Source organism: Thunnus albacares, chromosome 14 (assembly GCF_914725855.1).
Source record: "Thunnus albacares chromosome 14, fThuAlb1.1, whole genome shotgun sequence".
Taxonomy (NCBI): domain Eukaryota; kingdom Metazoa; phylum Chordata; class Actinopteri; order Scombriformes; family Scombridae; genus Thunnus; species Thunnus albacares.
The window spans coordinates 12,176,312-12,198,609 of record NC_058119.1 but is presented as its reverse complement, the minus strand read 5'-3'; the positions used below and the strand labels follow the sequence as shown (position 1 = coordinate 12,198,609).

The window sequence follows — 22,298 nt, the reverse complement described above, 5'->3', positions numbered from 1 at the left end:
TTTATGTTTGTAAGACACTGTAGGTTTAGTTGTTCTGCAAGACAGAAGCCATGAAATGGAGCCGGCGGACAGCAATGTATCAAAGATAAGGAACAACTGAGTCATTTACAATTTGTAGAAAGTAGAAAACTGTAGGAAAGCACATACAGCATGTAAGTGGTTGTACAATGAATCCTTTAAAAATGTAGACATAAGTACACTAGTTATAATTAGATATTCTGCAGAGGCTTTTCAAAACCCGTCCACTCTCATCCGTTTTTCTTTCCCAGCAAGGGAAATGTACACAAGTCACCAGGAAAACTGAAATTGGCCATGGTTTCCTCTCCAGTGGGTGGATCAAGGCAAAACACGGAAAAGTATGGAAAGTCTCATTTACGTTGAAATGGATTTAGTGATGACGTGATGTTTACTTTGAGAGATTCTTGTCTTTGTGTCTCTCTGATGTTTTTCTATCCAACTTGATTCAGTTATCTGTGGAAAGATTGAGAAAATAGCTTATATTACCGCCACATTTATATCCTAATTATAATCAAAACTAGGACACTCAGCGAGATTCACACAATCAAAGTGCCAAAGTGCAGCAACAACATATGCATTGTGTGCATCAAAAAAGCGTGTCTTCAATAGCTGTGATTGTGAAAAGGCTGCAGGCTCATTTTCCACTGTTAAGCGCTGGACAGAAGATCTGGACCTTGGAACAACACACAAGGCCTTTCACAATGCATCTGGGGCATTGTACACGAGCAAGCTGACAAGCACAAACACAGCGTAGCGTGACACTTTTTTCTTGCTTCAGCCAACATACAAAACATAACCACCTCATCATTACCTTGTGAACACTGTTGGCAACTCCGGCTTATCTGAGTATTGAAAAAGATGTTGAAGGTTTAAAGATTTTTACCCACATTGTACCCCTCTGTTTTTGATATTTTTATATATGTATATACATGTATCCACATATGTCTATATTTGTGTTCACATCACATTCACACAGACACATACATATACATAAACACACATTGAAGCTTACAAGGACCAAGAATATTCTACATGACTAGTACCGGTAATACCCACCAATCCCAAGACTAGGCACTTAGACATAGGTAAGTCTGTATATTTATGTATAATGTATATGTAATGTTCATGTATTGAAACTATCTATCAGAGTTTCAGGAGCAGGACCACACCGCAACTGTGCCACTTCCGGCATTCCTATAAATACCCACCTACCCCTCTCCTCCTCTTTTGCTCTACTATTCTGCACCAGAACTGAGATCACACAACATCGCCTTGATCACACTCAGAAAAGTGAGCTGCTCCTCTATCCTACAGGCAACATCATCCATCCACTCACCTTACCTTGAGTGTGAACTTCGTCTCACTATCCCCATCAGACAATGACTTACTCGAACAACCATGTCCAAAGTTTCTATCAGCTCATGCCAGCAGACCCAGCGACAGAAGCAGAAACTTCTCCACCACCTCCGTGCCTGATACCCCGCTTTCCATAATCCAAGAGCCGCCCAGGAAGTGCGTGAGTCCAGCAAGCTTCAACGCAGTCTCTTCCATCTCATCTTTCCTCAACATACAAGATGACTATAATTCATCTGACACATCCTCCGTGTCTCCCAGCCCAGCTCCCTCATCAGAAAAGAGAGGACGAGGCAATTCAAGGACAGTCCATCGCTGTCACTGCCGTTCTCCAACTCCATCACGTCTAAGGACAACTCAAGCCTCCCGCCATCATCCCAACTAATCTGGCCTCACAACACAGTTGCCAGTTGCAGTGTCACCACACCACAGTGAGATTCCCTGATGACCAGCCTTCATCAGAAATTTCCGACTGGACTGTTGCCACTCTTCGAAGAACACTAAAAAATAAAGGAATTCCATTTCATCGAACAGACTACAAAGCAAAGCTTTTCGATGCTCTCATGTCAGCCTTTTGTGCCCATCGCTCCTTCAACACCAGCTCTCTTCCGGGTGACGTCAACACACATACTCCAACAACAAGCTGTGATGTCAGCAACCCCATTAAAGGGACAGTTCAACTATATCCTCCAGCTCAAAGACAGCAGAAAGAGCACCAACAGATGGGGGTCATCACCCAGAACAAAAAACACCAGGGCTTCACCAACTGCCTCTTGTCAATATTTAACATAATAACCTACTTCAGATGGAACACCCAACACCGGAATACCAGCAGCCAACATAATCCAGGGCAAACAACACCGGGATGTCAGTGCCTCTCACCATCCAGCTCCAGCAATCACAAACGCCAGCCTTAGCAGGTGAACCTGGTACTGGGATTCCAGTGCCCCCTGCCGCCCACTTCCAGCAACCACAGTAGCTTGCTCTAGCCGGGGCATTTGGCACTAGGATGCCAGCACCCCCAGCTGCCCTCATCCAGCACTCACATCAGCCTGCCACAGCTGGGGCTCCTGGCATGGAAATGAATGGGAATGGGAAATGAACGATTACATGGCCATTATCCTTAATCTGGCCCTCCGTTTTGGAGGCAGTGGTTTCTACTGATATCACTTCCACTTTACCTCTGAAGCCACAGTCTTCAGCAATTCAATGAGGGCTCATACTCAACAATGAAATTTACTGCTCCTTATGTGGTGCCTGTCTCACCCAGCCTGTTCCTGCTCACTACTCACTACAACACCATCAATCATGCCATCTCCCTCATCAAACTCGCCGGGAAAGGGACGTGGCTCTCAAAAGTGGACATCACCAGCGCCTTCAAAGTTCTCCTCCTGGCAAGATGCATATTACTTTGCTTTTAGGCTCACCTGTGGTTGCAGCCCTAAACTCTTCGACACCCTGTCGGAAGCCCTTTGCTGGATCCTGTCTAACAACTATTCCATTCCTTGTCCATCTCTTGGACGATTTGCTTATCAATTCTCCTCCCTCATTGACACCCGCTTCCAGTCTGGTCACTCTGATTTCAGTTTTCTCCAACCTCAGGGTTCCACTGTCTGCAGAGAAAACAAAGGGCCCCTCCACATCCCTTGAGTTCCTCAGAATCACTCTTGACACAAATCTGTTTCAGGCTTCACTTCCAGTTGAAAAACTCAAATCAGCCTTCTGATCTCCAACTTCCTCCTCACCCCATGCTGCACCAAACGCAAACTTCTCTCCCTCCTAGGCCACCTCAACTTCACCCTATGCCTCATTCCCCAAGGCTGAGCCTTTATCTATCACCTGCTATCAATTGCTTCTTCTGTCCCATCACTCTTGAACTCTACCTCCATGGACAGTTCAAGCTGTGTCAAACTCCATCTGTGGCTCAACATTCCCACAAACCGGAACGGTATCACCTTCTCCTACAACAACCAACTGACTCATCCACACGACATCCATCTGTACACCAATACCACTTCTTCTGCTAGTTTTGGGGGTTTCTACAACGGAAGATGGTTTGCAGCACAATAGCCCCCAGAGCTCACAAGTGAATGCCAGATTGCTTCCTCTGCTCTTTCGGAAATATACCTCATAATAGCCACGGCCATTCTGTGGGGCCCTGGGGGGTCTACAACTTTGCAATCATAGACATAATCAACAAAGGATGCTCCAACATGCTGTTTATACAACGCCTAATCTGGCACTTGGTGACACATTGATTCGTTCTCCACGCAACTCATGTTCCCGGTCACTCCAGTGCCATTGTTGACTCTCTTTCCCGTTTCTCATTCCAGAAGTTCAGAAGCTTGGCACCTCATGCAGATACCCACCCAACACCGGTCCCTCCATATTGGGCACTGACATTCAACCTGTAAATCCTGCCCTAATACCTCTGATCGTTGATTCCCAGAACTTCATCATCAACAGCCTATCACCCTCAATCCTCTTGTCCTACTGGACAGCTTGGAAGAGTTTCCGTTAATTTCATGACCAGTATAACATAACCTTCCTGTCATCCAATCTCATCACCATGACCTGTTTTGTTACCTACACCCATTCCATGATGGCCATCAAAACACATACCATCAAAGTTTACCGCATCACTGCTACATCTGTTCAGATCTCAAAGATCTCAGATCCGCTCAGTCTTGTCTTAAGTAACTGGAGGTTTAGGGGGTCCGTCACACCCGGGTGCTACAGTGGATTCCTGGCCGAAACTTCCCCCAGAACGCAGACAGTAAACGGGGGAACTTCAAGAAAGTTTCAAGCCTTGCACACCAATCATTTTTCATTAATAAATCTTTTGAATGCATCGTGTTGATGGTGTGGTCCTTGCTTGTGAAATATGTAATATGGCAATACCACTTTTACATCACATGCATTTACAGTAAGTCTTTGTTTATGCACTTGATGTATAAGCGGATATTTCTGTTAGGAGTTGTTATATGACATGTTGGCATGTCTAACTGTTTTTTCTGGCTCAGGAAACAAAAGATTAGAAATTAAAGGAAGTTTGTCAACCCCATAAAGAAAGTTTATCATGCCCTGATTTATAATTAAACCTCATTCATATGGCAAATTCAACACTAAGGAATTAATTGTGCAATTAATAGCTCATTCACACAGACAACAGTGGGAATTACAAGGTGACGCAAGTCACCTAAGTAATATAGCATCTGACAGTTGTAAAAACATTATCCAGTACACTTTCCTTTGACCCGGTTGCAATTACTCCAATATTTTTAATGTTGGGTTACTCTAAAAAGTCAGGTGTACTTTTGTTTCGTTGTTGTTTAATTGATGTTTAGCACACAAGTGTAAATCTCTTAGGTGTTGCATGTAGTAGTTTTCTAAGCTTCTATTTCTGCATACCCACACACATATAGACACACACCATTTTTTCAATTGCAAAACAGTTATGGTTATAAATTTTAAGAATTTGAAAGTGTTTCTACTAACCTCTGCACTCATACTTGAGGTCGGAGAAGAAGACCAGCTCTTGCGAGAAGACAAACAAACCTAACCTTCCTCCAGCAAATGTCTTGTCATAAACTGGTCCTGAGTCAGCCATGATCTGTTTACCTTCATAGACCACAACCCTGCAAATAACATGACAAACATTTTAGCTCTTACTGTGTTCACATTATAGCACTTATGTATACTGTAGTTCAGTGGTGGGCAAAAGAAAATAGTCACAGAAATAGGGGTCTATGGCTAAACCAACATTTCACTTAAATTAGATTATTTAAGCGATTATTATATGATTCATTTAGCACTTTGATAAACTTCTTTCTTTTGTTTGTTTCTCCATGTTCTCACTATTTGCCTCTTTTTCTTTGGAATTTGAGTGATTACATATCATACATACAATATATACTGTACTACTATGGACTGTTGGGTTTTTCTTTGATGTACTGACTACTTTATTTCTTACCTGATGAAACCAGTCTTTGGTCTGTGGATGAGATGCCACCTGTAAGCTGTGTAATCCTTCCATCCAATGTTTTTGGGGTCATGCCACAGAGTACGCACCTATTTAAATTCATTAACAACATTAATGAAAAATACTGTCACAGCCTTTAATACAGACCAAATAGCATTTAGACCTCAGCCCACCTGCCCGGGAGTGTTGCCTGTGTGCCACAGAGCATTCCTGAGGTTTTCTCCAGTGCCAGTGGTTGAGTTGACAACTTTGAGTGAAACACCAGAGATGCCAAAGGCCTTGGAGGGCTTGTCCTCCCAGTAAGTCTGAGTGATCTGCTTCCACATCACTACGTAAAAGCGCCCACTTGACTGGTAGCCGAACACAAAGCCTGCATAGTCATCATCTCTGTCTGTGTTCACATACATTGTGCCACTGAAGTCCACAGCATTGAACTCATCAAAGCCTGTGATGGTGCAAGAGTTGGATGATGCTTAATGTTAGGACTCTTTTTAGTCAAAATGGATCATTTTTAGAGCAGTAAAACAACAATAAATTGTTAGCAAGTACAGATGTGTTACTCACCTACTGCAATGCCTGGGTCAGAGTTGGCAGTCTGAACAAGCTCTTTGCCCTGGTGTCTGACCACCCAGTTGGGATCAATTTGAGTGGTTCCCTTAGGATCCAAGTGGACCATCTGGAACTTCCTGAAGTCTGTGAAACTGATGGCATTGTTCTCTGGACACACATCAATAATATCCGGGATATTGTCGTTGTCAAAGTCGTCTTTGCAGGCATCACCTCTTCCATCGCCTGTTACAAAAGACATCAAATAAATAAGTCTGACCTAATTTAAATTAGACGTGCATAATATATACTAGAATTTTTTCCTATTTTTCTATAGTTTACAAAAATCTCTATGGCAGCTAATATGAGTGTCATAATACTCCCACTGCAGTGGGCGTGAGGAACTCTTCCAAGTTTGTATTAAAAATGAATGGAAAAATAGCAATTCCTCCCAACAAACTAACTTTAATACCTTTGCCAAATCAACTGAGCCAAATCAGCCATCTTTTCATGCTGTGACAACTTCCATTGATACTTGTAACTGTCTGAAGCCTGAAATCTATTAGAGCCACACTGTAAGCCAGGAGCACACAGAGGAAAGGACGCCAGTGGCTAATGAAGGCCACTGCGTGGAAGTAGCTAGCTGCTTTCTGTCATCATCTTTGTTATTGCACAAGGGGCTAAAATGATTCCATCAAATAAACACGATCTGACGAGCTGTGAAGAGCATGAGAGCGCCAGCGTCCAGGGCCTTCCTCCTTCACCGTCTGTTTCCAGTTACAGGCAGCTGTACAAACTCCAGGTAACCCTGCTCAAATTGGGCACTGCGGATTAATCAAGAGCAAAGCCTGAAGGAAATAAAAACTTCACAGCCTGGCCTGTGCCTTCTTGGGCTGCTCGCTGAAGTCATGCAGAATGACATCACCCATGCCAACACAGTGCTTGACTCTTTCCACAGCCACTGCATTTCACACCTGCTGTAACTGCACTAATTGCTAACTGTGAAGATATCTGGGAGAACTGAAGCAAACTGTGAACATCACTGTGTGCATGGAGTCCAAATTATTGTTGTGTGCAGGCAGTGGTGATTTTAATGGTATTAATTAAATAATTGTAATGAATTAATGTTGATTAAATTGTCATTAAATTAGTAATTATCAATCAATCCAAACTTTTTAGCCAACATGGGTGAGAAGTCTTTAAAGTCATTAAAATTTGGATAACTACAGTTCTATAACAACCTCCATTTGTGTGTGATGAAATCTTTAACTTCCCAGTAGCTACTGGACCTTGTGATGAGATTATTTTGTCAACTGCTGCTAGGTTTTATGTAATACAGTAATATGCGTTTAGGTAGCATATCATTACTACATTACATAAAACCCATGTAAAACTTAAAATATTTACAAGAAAGCAACAAAATGTTTGTGTACTTACTGTTTTATCTTTTGACTGAAAACTTACATACATGTGACAATCATCATAGACTACAAAATTTTGAGGTTTTCCATAAACATTGCATTTAAAATTGGCCAGCCACAAATAATAGCTGCATCAAACCTGTTCAAGCCTTTAGCATTAAATATTAAAAGTGCAATGTATGGATGGCAAACTGTTCTATAAAACTTTAAAAATGTATAACTGATCTAAGCTTGGTCAACATAAGCAACAAGTAATTCATCTAGCTACAAAATTATTGGTTTATTCATAGCTTTGTTGTTGTCCGGCTGCCTAGTTAGATAGTCTAGAACGCACAAAGCAAAATTAACATAAATACTGCGACTCAATAATCTTATCCTGAGAATATTTTAAATTAATTACCTTAACTCATGCAAATGTTAACACCAGTTAACACTTGTAATTGAATATTAAAAGTTAGTCCCCTTTGTATTGGTTTGTTCTTTTTTTGTAGACAATATATTAGACAAATGTATTGTTTTACATTCCTGCATTTTGGACTGAGCACTTGGTAAAAATGAGCAGCCACCCACCCTGCAACAATTAACCCCTTTAAAATCTTCCATCCTCACCATCAGAGTCCACCTGATCTTCGTTGGGTGTCAGTCTGCAGTTGTCCTTGTCATCAGGTATGCCATCATTATCATCATCATAGTCACATGCATCTCCTTTGCCATCCTTGTCATGGTCGGCCTGGTTGGCATTTGCCACGTAGGGACAGTTGTCCAGGTTGTTCTGATGTCCGTCTTCATCGATGTCCTGGTTATTGTCACACTGATCTCCGACCAGGTCATTGTCTACATCAGTCTGTTGGATAAATACAGGTTAAACATGTCCTGTACCATCTATAGTACTATGGCATGTGATTATATTGTATATGGTGTGTTACAGTACCTGGTCAGGGTTGTGCAGCAGTGGACAGTTGTCACAATGGTCACCAACTCCATCCATGTCAGTGTCCTTCTGGTCAGTGTTGTACACATACGGGCAGTTGTCACTCTCATTCAGAATGTCTGAGAAAGAAAAGGGTAGGTGATGACATTTGCTTGATAGTTTAAGGTAGAAGATATAATCAATAACTACTTTGAATGGACTGATTACAATATTTGATATATATTTGTTTAGGCTTTGCTAAGATGTAATTATTTTACCATCTCCATCAATGTCCACTGCGCAGGCGTCCCCTTCTCCATTGTTGTCGGTGTCAATTTGAGCAGGGTTGTGCTCATAGGGACAGTTGTCACAGCGGTCGCCAACTTCATCCTTGTCAAAGTCAAACTGACGAGGATTGTAAAGGAGGGGACAGTTGTCCTATGGTATAGAGTACATGTCTGTTAGAGAATTGACCACCACTGATCATCGTGAATGTGATGATGATGAATACAAACGTGTTAAAAACTCTCGTACCCTCTCATCTAGAATTCCATCATTGTCGTCATCCTTGTCACAAGCATCTCCTTGACCATCTTTGTCAAAGTCTTCTTGTCCAGAGTTGGGCAGACTGGGGCAGTTGTCCTGAAATAGTGGGAAGTTCATCAGTTTTACAGGTAACTTCATCACATAATTGCTACAGACTGGTTAGCACGTTGTTCTCCATTAATGACAGAAGGAAGGTGACAAATATTTCAATTAAATACCTTCCTGCAGTGATAGGTGGCGTTGGCGCCACACACAAGGTTCTGATTAGGCCAGCCGTCCAAGTCTGAGTCTTCTCCACAAATGAAGCCATCTCCAGCGTAACCAGTCCTACACTCACACTTGTACATTGGGTCACTGAAGTGGCTGATGTAGATGCATTCGGCAAATTTGTGACAGTTGTGTGTCTTGTCCTTGCATGGGTTCTCTGGCTCGCACACCTGGAGAAATGAGGGAAAATGGAACTGTATTATGAGATTTGCCACTAACTGATGTGATCTTCCAAAATTAGGAAAAAGATGGCCCTCTGTGTCCTGGTCCTGTCTTTTTTAAGTGGTTTCGATTTTGTTGTCAGTACTTTCTTGAATGCCCCTCCAAACTACAGGACAACTTCAGATAGAGGTGGATGGTTAAAGGAGAGATTTTGGTCAAAGCCTTAGTGTGGGGCACTTCTGGGCACAGTTGATTTCACAAAATCCCACTTAATGCATCAAACATCCCACAATGACCCACTATTGCCCCTTTACTGCAGCACAAGGTATTCACAGCTGCCACTCATTACCAGAGGATGAACGCAACTCCAGTTTGGATGCCACTCCATGAGCTCATAGAGCAGAAAGTGACAGGGAGAAAATGCCTTTGATCAAAACTGTGAAATGGAGCCCTCTAATGCCAGCGATGAGACAATTCCCTTTTTCCCAAATCAATTAGTGAAATTGGGGCATCAAATCAAAGACAAACAGCTGCAGAGGCCAAAGAGTGACAAAATGGTCCACATCAGAGACGTTGGAAGTAGTACAACTTCCCTTTACTCCACCAAACATTTTTTTAATAAAAAATTGGTGCTTAAATTTGTCTGACTTTAATTTCTTTCATATTTCCTTACAACATGAAGATTATATGCTTTCATGGCCTAGTAATGTGATTGTCAGAAATGATAAGTCTGTCTCCTGCTCAAAGCACTTCATGCGTCTCTAACTATTTAAACAAACAGCCAGGCCAGTGCACTTCGCATCATCTTGAGCCAAGAAGGGCTCCTTAGCAACCTAGGAAGAAAAACTGTTGACCCATTTTAATAAAGATTAATATAACATATGCTGTAGCCTATATGTGCATTCATAAAATATGAAATAATGAATAAAGTCAGTAAATGGCACAAAATAACATGATGTGCACATACTGTATATACAGTCTGACGTAGTCACATAGACATAAACACAGAGCAATTTTTGCATGTTAGAACTTGATGCATGCACACATTGACCTAGTTAGCTAGCAAGTCGAGTCAAATTAGGCTAGCGGTTCAAGGCAATGTCACAAAACAATGTGTTTTCAAAACCTCCCTCTGAGCCAGCTAAGTGCCCGAGAGAGAGGGAGAGAGAGAGAGAGAGAGAGAGAGAAACGATAGCTGACAGTAAAAGTACATTTCTGAAAAGTGTCCAAATGTGCAAGGTTCCACGCACCAACTGAACTAACTGCAGGTACTTATTTTCCTACCTTTTATTTATTTATTTATTTTTTGCCTATTTTTATTTGGCCTTCTGTTCTGTTTCACACAATTTATTTCTGAGATATATGATTATATGGAATAGTCAGCCTTCATTCAGAAGTGGTCACTGGATAAAGTAGGTTACAAATATTTGTACATTCAAGGGCCTATGATTTGCCTAATGAGTTTTGATTTTTTTTATTAAATGTTTTTATTCAGATTTCATGATTGATAAGAGTATGCATGACCTAAGCTGTGCCTCTTTGATATGAACCAGTCATAACAGTCATAATAATAATAATAATAATAATAATAAGAGTCATAATAATAAAGATGCTTTGTGAACATCTATATCTTTCTTTCTAGTTTTCTTAACAGGTGTATGCTTCTCAGATTATTTGAAATTAAAGACTTGGGTCAGGCTCATCAGCACTCCTGTGTTGGACAGTGCTGTCCAGGGTGGGGCACCATGAAAGAAGTGTTAACAGTGTGAGGGGTAAAGTAGTATATTGTTGTGAAAGGTTTTACAACATTTTGCATGAATCAAAGCACCGATCTATTTAGTATCTACAGTAAAATATAGAGAAACTGCCTCTGATCTTACAATAAAAATGGCAGATATGTGTAACATATGTTTGTTGTTAAGAGTTGCTCAACTCTCTTCCCTCTCCCTCTGCTCGCTGATACTGGGTCAAGGTGTCTCACATTCATATATGGTGGCCCTGGGCCTCCCCTCCAACACTATGCAAACACTCACCCTGCAAGATTGAGGCCGATAAACCACTCAAGCTGTTGCTTCCATCATTCATAAATTTGGATCTGACAAAAATGCACTGTTTTTGAAAATACTCACTTGCTTTTGGAGAAAGCTACAGGAGTATCCAATCAACAGCCTGTTGCTGGTATTGACTCACCTGTTTGTTCTTCTTGGCAGCCTCCACTCCCATACCAAAAGGTTGGGTGCCCTTGTAGCGCTTTGGACAGGGCAGGCAGTGGAAGCCTGGATCAGTGTTGACGCAGCGCTGCGATCCACCCACTTTGTAGCAAACATCAGACACCATGTCACACTGGAGTAGGGAAAGAAAAGAAGCAGCAAATGCAAACAAATAATTACATGAATGAAATCTTAAACATACATCTGGTTTGTGCAGCTAAGACAAACAGGAATCTTTACCTCATTAATGTCCTCACAGTGGGTACCATTTCCACGGAAACCAGCAGGGCATGGGCCACACTCCCAGGAACCATCTGGAGAACTGTTGCAATCCACTCCCCCAAAGCACGGGTTAGACAGACAGCCATCTGCAAGGGATTTAGACAATAAGAATTCATACAAACAAGGGAAATTGATTTGTTGATCATTGCTTGACATATCTGTAAAGTATGTCTCCAAATGATTCAACTTTCATTTGTAATGTAAGGTCTTTATCCAACTTGATGCTTCAAGATAAATTCCCACCAACTGGAACAGACTTCAAATGGTTAGTTCACCCGAATTACAATTGCAGATATTTTGGGATTTGTTGCCACCAACCCGATACAAGATAGAGTTAAATTGTATTCTGTTCATGGTGCTCACAGCATTGAAAAATGACATTAAAAAAAATTCAACAACATCTCTTTTCGGAAGCAGTAACCCTGTTACTTGCCCAGTGAGGCCCTGCATTCAGTCAAAATAGTCAGCCATGCTATTCTACTTAAGCAAAGGGGATGCTTAGAGCTAAATGCTAAATCCCAGTACCAACATGCTGATGTGTAGCAGGTATAAATCTACTATGTTCACCAACTTAGTTTTGTGTGTTAGTGTGCTAACATTTGCTAATTAGTACTAAACACGCACACTGATTATGGATCTAGAGGACAAGTCAGGGGATCACCAAACTTGGTATATTTCATCATCTGGACACCCTGAATGTTTGTTTCATGGCAATCCATCCCATATTTGTTTAAATATTTCAGTCTGGACCAAAGTGGTGGACCAACAGACAGACCAACACTACCATCACTAGAGCAAAAACAAAATGTAGAGGGGCTGGTACTCACCAATAGGACATTCTTTTTTGTTACAGCTGTCATTGTCGTTGGCCTTCCCGATACACTTCTTGCCGCCATACTGAGGTTGCGGGCTGTTGCACTCACGCATCCGACTTTTGCTTCCACCTCCGCATGTCACTGAACAGGTTGCCCATGGAGACCAAGGACCCCAACCCCCATCAACTAAAAACAAGACAGAGGTTTAGTATACATACCTGAACAATATCTGAAATATAGCTCTATTTCAAAGATTTCAACTCTTAACTAAAAGTCCTAATTCTGAAGAGCAGCCAGAGTCAGAAGCATGGAACTTAATACTACAAGAGAAAACATACTGAGCTGATTTGGGTCAACATTTCCTGAAAGACAGACAGGAGGCCAGTGGGGAATGTTGCCTCAGGGGAGCCATGAGGCACGAGGATGTCTGGTTGTTTGACACAGACGCTGCTGTAATGGAGAAGCTGTTTTTGAGTGGTCCCCTTGTGGGCCAAAATACTCACTGGGACAAGGATTCGCAGTGCAGCGCTGAGTCTCTCTCCCACTTCCCTCACAGTCTTTTCCCCCCAGTTGCGGCACGGGGGCGTTGCAGTGTCGTATTCTGGTAATCTGTCCCTCTCCACAGGTCACCGAGCAAGACGACCACGGTGACCACAAGCTCCACCCTCCATCCTGGCGAACTGAGCATCAAAGACATCGGGCAAAGATCACCAAAACACACATGTCATGTGTTATCCTCTAGATTGTCATTCAGTCAAATAGTAACAGACATGTTTAATCTGCGAATGTAAAAAAAAATGGCCAACACATTTTCTACAAGTAAATATTATGCAATGTTGGTGACAATGGCTCAGTTTCAAAGATGTTCTAAGATGATTGCGCCAGTATTTATGTCATTGTGTGTAAACTATCCTCCATTGGTTAGACTGATTCAGTCACTCACACAGATGCAATGTAATGTTAGCTGCAAGCAATAACAGATGCTAATCCCACAAACTATCAAACACCCAATTCATCAGTTTCGGCATCCAGCACAAATCTAGCAAAACCCCATGACACCCCACCTCATATTTAGTATGTCTAATAGTCTAATTCATTAATATTTTATATTTTTGCATGGCAGGAGGCAGTGAGTCATTGCACTGTGGAACACCCTCTTAGCCAGTGATTTATTTGGAATTAACTGCGACTGGGCACACCCTGCAAGCTAAGCATGCGATCCAACTCTTCACTCGGATTCAACCTCACTCAGATGGATCCATTTTCAACAGATTTATGGAGGTGTGAACTCAGTCCTTTGCACTGAGGAGGATCTCATCTGATATTTAACTCAGTGCTGAGTTTTTTCCACATTTCCATCACGTTCCTCCCTCCCATATGTCATATTGTTGTTTGTCTTTGATTAGTGTGTAGCTGTGGCAATAGCACACACATACTTTGATCATGATAGTATCACAGCATGAGGCGGTTACTACTGGAGATAAATTACTTAAGAAAATATTCTCACCACGGCTGTCACATTTGCCCAGGCTACACTTGCGGGTCTGGATTGAAGGTCCGGTGCAGGGGTTACTGGTTGCATCACATGACCTGCCCCTTTGTTGAGTTCCTGTCCCGCAGGTGACTGTGCACTCTGTCCACTCTGACCATGGGGACCAGCCATCTTCGCTGTCTAATGCTAGAAAAATTAGAAGCACAAAGTTTTTATTTTATATCTTATTCTGCATAAGAGACACTCCCATATCCACTCACTGTTAAAAGACAATAATAAAAGTACTGAAATAGGACAATAACTGCGCTGTCTTTATTCTTTATGTCTGTCTGTTTATCACATGACTTCATCTGAAAAACCCACAGTAGCCATTTTGAGTGCCTTATACTTTGACCAATAAATATGTGGTTCGTTCACAAAGACAAACTGGCTGCAACAGAGCTGTGGTATTAAATTTTAATATGCGTAGTATATTGTTTTTCCAGCATATTGCACCATTAATTTAAAATAGCATGCATGCATAAAACTGCATGTGTGTTTATAACTGCCTTTATATGGTGAGTGCATTGGATAATAGGAGGTGCTGATTACTTACATATACACACAGGGCAGCACTCGCCGTCCACAAATGAGGGGCTGGCACAGGCCACTGGAGGGCAGGTAATTTGGTGACACACTATCTTGGACTCCTGCCATCAATGAATATTAAGTGATATATCAGGGTCATTCATATAGTATAGTAAATATGTACATATTTCCATACGACTCAGCTCTACCTGGCAGGTACATTTGGTGCAGCTGTCCACAACCCAGTCTTCCTTATCGTCAAACAGTCGGCCATCCTGCCAGCACATGTTTTTCTCTTTTGAGTTCTTCATCCTCCCAAGGACCTCCTTCATGACTGTGTTCTCCTCTGTCTGAACATACAACAGCAGACAGGTTTTCAGTCAGAAATGATTAGGACACACTCATGGTAATGGGTACACTGCATTCCACTAAGCGAAGAGAGCACATGTGAAGTTACTTTTCACCAGGTGGAATGCAGAATAGGACACTCTGCTCAAGTAGAAATACTGCTACTTACTTTAATATTACTCTGTAGAAATAGAAATAATATAATAATAAATAAACTGTAGAAATAAGATTTCTTAAGTTGAAAACCAGTAAAGTTAACCTCTGTACACATCATAACATTTAAGGGTTAAAGAACCATTCCGCCAATTTTCAACCTTATCTCTATCTATCTGAATTAAGGATATAGCATGAAAAACTCCTGCAGTTGTTGCTGATGTTCTCTGTGTTTCTGGGGCGCAGCTGCAAAATCTGTTGTTCTTCCAGCACCAGTGCCGTCATTTGGCATGTGCAGTGACGTAGTGGGGGGCAATGAAAAACTACAGGCTATTTCAGCTTGGATTTCTAGTCTCTGCCTCTGGATAGCCAGAGGGTGTGCTCTAGATGCCGCTCCAAAACAAAACTTCTTCCTTCTCTTCGCGATAAATTTTAAAGAGTCGTATTTATTCGAGCCAGAGCATATGGCCGAAGAAATGCAGCAGAGAGAGGCTGAGTCCAAGTTGGGCATCAGAGTCTTGCATGCTCAACGAGCCAGCTAAACGGGCTGGAAAAGTCAGCTTTCTCAGTCAATATGAACACTGATGAATTTATTGCCTCAATTGACTACATTTACCACCAATACTGATTGGACATTCACATAAAACATGGTGAAATTTCCCTTTAAATGTGCATCCTGCCAACCTGTGCCTATCCAGTGATAATCTGAAGTAGAAACAATCATATATTTTAAAGAAATCTTTCTCTTAGATCATCTTATGAGAGAAAAGAGGCTCAAAGAACCAGAAAATGTTTCCAGAAAAAGTGTTGTTCAGTTATACACATTATAATCTCCAACCTGATTGGAGACCCAGGGATTTCTGGCTGGACTCCTGAACACTTGGGGGCTGTCAGTCGATCGATAAACTACTGCCAAAGCTTCTTTTTGTGTGTGTGTGTGTGTGTATGTGTGTGTGTGTGTGTGTGTGTGTGTGTGTGGTGGTGGTGGTGGGGGTGGGGGGGTGGGGGGGTGGGGTGGTCCGTTTGTTGGAAAAGGGAGGTAGCAATGTGCAGCACTAGAATCTAAGACACCACTCGATCTGGAAGAGCCTCAGGGACCCTTCTCATCCCAGCCGTTTTTTTTCCCAAGGTTCATGCCCAGACTCTCTTATTGCTGGGAGGCTCCCAGAGGAAACACATGGGCTGTTTAAACACAGCCAGACATTAGACTGGACCCCATCGCTGCCAGGGGAACACTTCCTATATCCACATGTAACATGTCATAAAATCTGTCTGACTCACACCGCCACAGATAGCAGGAGTCAAAGGGGTTCAGCCATCACATGCGACTCTATAAACAGCCCTGTGGCTACTTACTGTTTCCTTTCAAACCAATGTAGGTTACCTAGTAACCTAATTTAAACCCCTTACCTCCTGGCTGCCGCACTGAGGATTGTATCATTTATTTTCCTAAAATGTCATGGGTTTTTTTAAATGTTAATTTTCTACCCTCAATCAAAAACAGCTTTTCACATTCATCACTGAAATTGGCCTGTAAAATAGAAACAAAACAGGCAGTAGCTTGTCTAAAACCAACTCAGGTCAGGTTTATGTTGATTTACACTGTGTAAGAGGGAATCAGTCAGGTTAACACATTTGTCACTTCTGCTACTTACCACTTTTTGCAAGCCTTCAATAAGGTTACTGACGACTACACGGAGGCCGTTGAGCTCCTGTAACATGGTGCTAAGTTCCTCGCAGGAGCGTTCACACATATCTGTGCCCGCTTCATCTGTCTTCTGACCAATGATGTTCGTAGTGATGGAGGGACTCACATCCACAATTTCTGTGCTCTCGCTCACAATATTGGCATCATCTGGAGGAGAAACAGGAGAGGCACCAGGGTGAATGAGCAAGCAAGCGAATGAGTTAGCAACGCAAACTGCTGATGGAAAACATATTTGAGAGAAATCATGATTGAAACTCAAGGACTCTGATCAGGGAACTGAGCGATTTCCTGTTTTCCTGTAGCCGGCTGAAAGATCACAACAATGTGGTGATTATGATGTTTATTGTGTTCCTGAAAACAGATGTTCCGTCAGCAGTGTTTGATTTGAACAATTTATCTGTTTCAAACGGTGACGGTAAATCTTTCCACTGGAGATGACAGCAGGGTTGGCCGTGGGTGGACACAGGGGAGGAGGGGGGGGGACTGACATTGGGGAGCTCAAAGCAGAAATCTGGGTGTTCTTGGTGTGATGAGAAAACCACACCGTCGTCATAAATCGCAATGACCTTTTAGATAAGTGGACACTTCCAATATGAACTTAACAGACTGGAGTGACAACACAGATGGATTTACAAGGAGCCTGTGAAGCTCACAGTTCTAATCCCTTAGTCCTTAGTCCCTTGTCTAGATGTCAACACAGTAAAGTCCAAAGTGTTTGAGAACCCCTTGAGTCACAGCATTTATCATTTGTAAGTTTGCTGACTCCTCTCTTCTTGTCTCACTCTTCAGTGAAATGTGAGAGGAAATATAATCTTCAACTAGAGGGTTGCTTGATGCGTGTTAATAAGCTAAATGTTGAGTGTTTTTTGCATGATCTGCAAATCTGGAGCAGGAAGTCTAGCCTAGAGTAACGTGTCTGCCAGCTGTGATCTTTGCACAGTGAAGACAGGAAAAAATCCCAAACACAGAGGAGGACAGGACATCTTGATTGAGCATCCATTCTTTCATGTTCCCTCAATTTTCTCCTTTATTTTTCCCTTTCACTCCAACCATCGAATAGCAATTTGGGCATGATAACCTTTTATGAATGTGTGGTTGAGGAAAACAAATACACAAGTCACATATCAAAGCTCCATGGAATGTCTGTCATTCAGCCAGAGCACAGCACATATCTGCAACTGGTTTGGATCTTGCTATGTAAATTGGTGAAGATTAATAGCAGACTGGGGACTCTAAATCAAGAAGTCATCCAAATTGCCCAATGATATCCCACTCCTAGCCAGCGCTGTGTTTTCTTTCCCTTTCAGTCTGCTGGATTCATTCAAATCTCAGGAGGGCTTCACGCTGTGTGTGCATGTGAACGCGCGCTTGCTTGTCTGTGAAAGTATTTACACATTCTTTTCCCTCGTGATAGACGTGTGCTATTTTTTAAAAAGCAGATAGAGGAAAGAATTAAAAAAGAGAGCAAAAGGTTGGGTAGCTTTAATACTCCTCATTAATGTCCAACATGACAGTTTTTATGAGCGCGGTTTGTGTGGGTTTATGAGTGTCTTTTGGCATTAAAATTGCTACCAGTGCAGAACCTTGACTGGTACCAGCCAGCAAGGAGAAAACTTCCAGGCCTTGATGACATTTGTTAAACAAATAAACTCATTCAGCTGGAATTCAACACTGCTTGTGGCAACAGAGATGCAACAGCTGCTCTATCATGCACAAACACCTCATATGGATTTGCTTTGTCACAGTGAACTAAAGACGCTGTTTCCAGATCTGGTGACCTTTATCTTTATTGAAAAAAGGATGATTATCTACATATTTATTCTTTTTATTCGCAGCCGCTCTTCGTGTGAGCCCCACTGAGGATCATGAGGTACTATTCCTCATGTGAGCAAAGCTTCAGCTGAGAAAAGCAACCCAATCAGCCAATTCATGACTTCACTATGTATGTGTGTGTGTGTGTGTGTGTGTGCAGCTGGAAGTGGAAGCTCCCTGCTCTGCAGTATAGCATTCATTTTCTCTTTTCTATTTTCTTTCCCAGCACATTATCCCGAATCCACTGCCAATGGAAATAAATGTAAGCATCTGTATCTCCTTTTGTGCACCACGCACACTGTGCGACCTCAAGTCACTGCGTCGACACTGCTGTTTCCGTAAACATGAAGTAATGCTGGGAGATTTTGCCACATATCAAATCTGCAAGTTATGGACCACTTCAAAAAAAAGAAAAAAAAGAAGAAAAAAAAAACGACCATTGAGTTAAATTTATACGAAGTGACTCAACTGAGAATGCTGAACTGTTTGGTCTGGAAAGTTGCTGTGGTTGATAGGCCTACTTAACAAAACACAGATACTGTGCTTTAGAGGCTTGCGTGTGAGGGAGTTTCCCAATCACATCTGCAGGGCTTGAAACAGTTTGCAAATACAATTATTTTGACTCATCTTTTGGGTTATAAAAGTCACATTAATAGAAATGGTTCCCACAGATGGAATATGGTTGGAACATTGGGGTGAATGCTGGTTTAAGCACAAAAAATCCAACTCTTACCTTGCTTGGTGACCTCACAGTCTTTGCTCAGGAGGACATCTTCTACTGTGGTGTCAAAGATGAAACGCACATTCTGCAGAAGGCCCTGTTAGATGAGAGGAGACTCATCTTTATCACTGTGGTTACAGTTTCTGATATGTTTTTGGCTACATTATTTCAGAGGTATCCATTTTTTATACAATTCAAGCATGCACTGAGTATCAGTCTGGCACAGCTTGCACACAAACACACTCAAACTTGAGCCTGGAAGTTCATTCTTGACCTTTTCACACACATTCACACTCAGTTTTACACACAACGGGCAATTTGGAGTCTATATTTGGAGTCCTCTCCACTCAAAGGCAACACTGAGCCACTCAACTTCAGGAAACTGTTGTTTAAAATGAGCTTTTATTATAAGCCTAGGTAAAACCACAGTTTTGTTTCCTAAAACTTATGAGACGTGACAAAAAACTGCAGGGGCCTTTTAACGTGTTTCACCCAGCACGGCTGAGAGAGGCACCTAATGCTCCTAGATCTTCTGAAATCCTAGTCTAGCTACCAAAAAGCCATAGTCTCAGTCTTACCCTGAAGTGGTTCTCGCGGATGGATCCCTTTGCAACATACATGCGGCTTCCCTCAGCCTGCAGGTGCTCATAGAAAGGCTCATCCAGGATGAAGCTGTCTATCAGGCTGCAGCCCACATACAGATTTGCATTTTCCCCATGAACATGAAGAGTGATATTCTTCCACTGTGAGTCAGACAAGTCAACATCCTCGAATGAAACTACGTTCTGTGAGCCATCCACCCAGTACACCAGATCCAGAGTGTTGGCCCGTCCGTTGGACACAATCTCGAACTGCCGCCGGCCATCAGAGCTCTCCAAACCAATCAGGGTGCCCCGCGAGGCACGGTCCTGGCGTATGCTGGCCACAAACACAAAGCCCTCATTGTTTTGGATCTGTCGCAGTATTTGTTTTAGTACAGGGGGTCTCACTGGGGGCAGGTGGTCGAAGCGGATGAAACGGTAGGCAGGGGCATCTGAGTTTTGGCCCCTGAACTGTTTGGCTCCCAGAGTCCTGCGTGAGATGTGGCTGATTTCAAACAGGTCAAATGATGTCTCATCCTCCTGCTCACCATCTACAGATCACACAAGAAAGGATGCAAATGGACAGTTACTTTGGAAGAAAAGAAGAGCTGATAAGCTTTTTAAAAAATTGAATCCCAAACTAATGACAACATTTCTGGAGGGTTTAGTCTTCAATTTCACTTTTTCTCCTCTTAAAACTTCACTGAAATGTCTGATTACAAATAAAATCAGTCGCAGGTGTTGCATTGAGCTTATTTCAGTTATCATATAATAATATTTTTTTAGCCACTATAATCATATAAAGGTTTCATATACACAATTTTGTTTTTACTTACCTTGAGGTACTGCGTGGAGGAAATGAAATGATAAGAGCAGCAAGTAGAGACTTCTCCTGAGTATCATATCTCCTTCAAAACACACAAAAGAAATCATTTTCATTAGTTTCTGTCTCAGACTTTTGTCTTTTTTCGACATCCTGAGGCCATCTCAAATGTTGACTTTGCACTTGAGCCTCTCATGGGACGATTTAGGGGGGAAAATGATCTAATTATGCCACAATTAAAAGGAAAATCAAATCCGGCGAACAGCCGTGACTATAAATCATTTGCAGCCAGGCACCACAAAGCCTGCAGACTTTGTATTGTGGTCTAATAACTTTCTGTTAAGGAATGATATCGCCATCATCTTTTCAGCTTCATCTTTTTACTGTTTTCATTACTTGACTACCAGATGTGTTAAATTTGACTCACACCTTATTCTATCTCCAAACGCTGAAAAAGTTCGACGATAAATAGCCCAATGCGCCGTTCATTCAACTTACCTGACAATGCAGTTTTAGTTTTTAATGCAGTCAGATATCCGGCAACAAGGAAATGAAGAAAAGTCGAAAAAATGCAACTTATTTGACCGATGGTCAAATGAATGGTTAGTGGTATCTCCTGTAAGCTCGTGCGTAAAAGCGTAAAGTCCACTTTGGTTGACTACATCCACAGACTGAGGGACTGGAGGCACAACAGTGACTGAGCCACTCACCTCCCTCCTCTTATATAGAGGCTCGCAGAGAGCCTGTCAATCAAATCTTTTGGGGTATGAACCGTTTGGGGCCGGTTGTTAAGAGACGGAGTTACATAATTACCTTCCGATGGCGTAATTTTCTTATCCGTGCTCACACACAGAGGTTGGTATGGGGGTGGGTGTGAGACCCCTCCCTCTCCCCCTCTCTCCCCTCACCGTGATGCCCACCATCCCCTCCCCTATCAGAGCCACCCTCCTATGTGTGTCTGGAGCTAATTCACTTTCACTAAGGAGAGAGGTGGAGGGAAGCAGGCTGTTCTACTCTCTGGAGTGACAGAGTGTTGAAGAAACCATAACCAAAAAGTTAAATACTTTGCTGCACTACTAGTAGGTGCACTTTATTATCTACACTCATAAAATTAATACCAGCAGAATTATGATAAATTCAGAAATTTATGGGGTGTAAAACAGCACTTTCACCCCTCTTCTGGCAAAGCTGTTGTTCACTTTCTTGGATATTATAGGTGATCTTTCAAGAAATAACTACACAAGCATAAAGTAGAACTTTCAAAATATGTGGGTGACTGCAATTTGACCAAAAAAGTGATATAATTCAAAACTCACAAAATATAAATAACTCAAAGTGAGAATCTCAGCTATGTCAGCAATGTGAGAAAGAAAAAAAAAAAACATGAAAATGACCCCTAATACAATAGATACTTTGGATGCTTCCACTTTGCTGGCAAGCAGTGTCTTGCGTCTGGAGATTGTCAGATTTTTGCCAAGGTTTCCCTCTTTGGTGTCAGAGAAAGAAAAGCTGATACAACGTCTCATTCTTGGAGCCCATGTTGAGGGACTGGATGCGGATAGGCCTTTATGTACCAATAGG

General features: G+C 42.0%; 1 protein-coding gene across 2 annotated transcripts; it reads right to left on the bottom strand.

The window, feature by feature from the left end:
- Positions 1-21,474, bottom strand: thbs2a (thrombospondin 2a). Of its 2 annotated transcripts, XM_044372840.1 has the most exons (23): positions 21,216-21,473; positions 20,731-20,802; positions 19,892-20,445; positions 19,326-19,410; positions 16,728-16,927; positions 14,781-14,921; positions 14,600-14,693; positions 14,020-14,190; positions 13,016-13,192; positions 12,525-12,698; positions 11,656-11,783; positions 11,396-11,548; positions 8,995-9,213; positions 8,765-8,872; positions 8,509-8,668; positions 8,252-8,370; positions 7,930-8,164; positions 5,918-6,145; positions 5,527-5,798; positions 5,345-5,442; positions 4,870-5,009; positions 830-860; positions 1-471 (listed from the first exon to the last, which is right to left on the bottom strand). In XM_044372840.1, exons 2-23 carry the CDS (start codon positions 20,795-20,797, stop codon positions 468-470), a joined length of 3,558 nt encoding a protein of 1,185 aa, XP_044228775.1. In that variant the 5' UTR covers positions 20,798-20,802; positions 21,216-21,473; the 3' UTR covers positions 1-467. The 2 variants fall into 2 exon arrangements, with proteins under 2 accessions (XP_044228775.1, XP_044228776.1); XM_044372841.1 differs by lacking the exon at positions 830-860 and having other exon boundaries at positions 21,216-21,474.
- Positions 21,475-22,298: the final 824 nt, after the last annotated feature.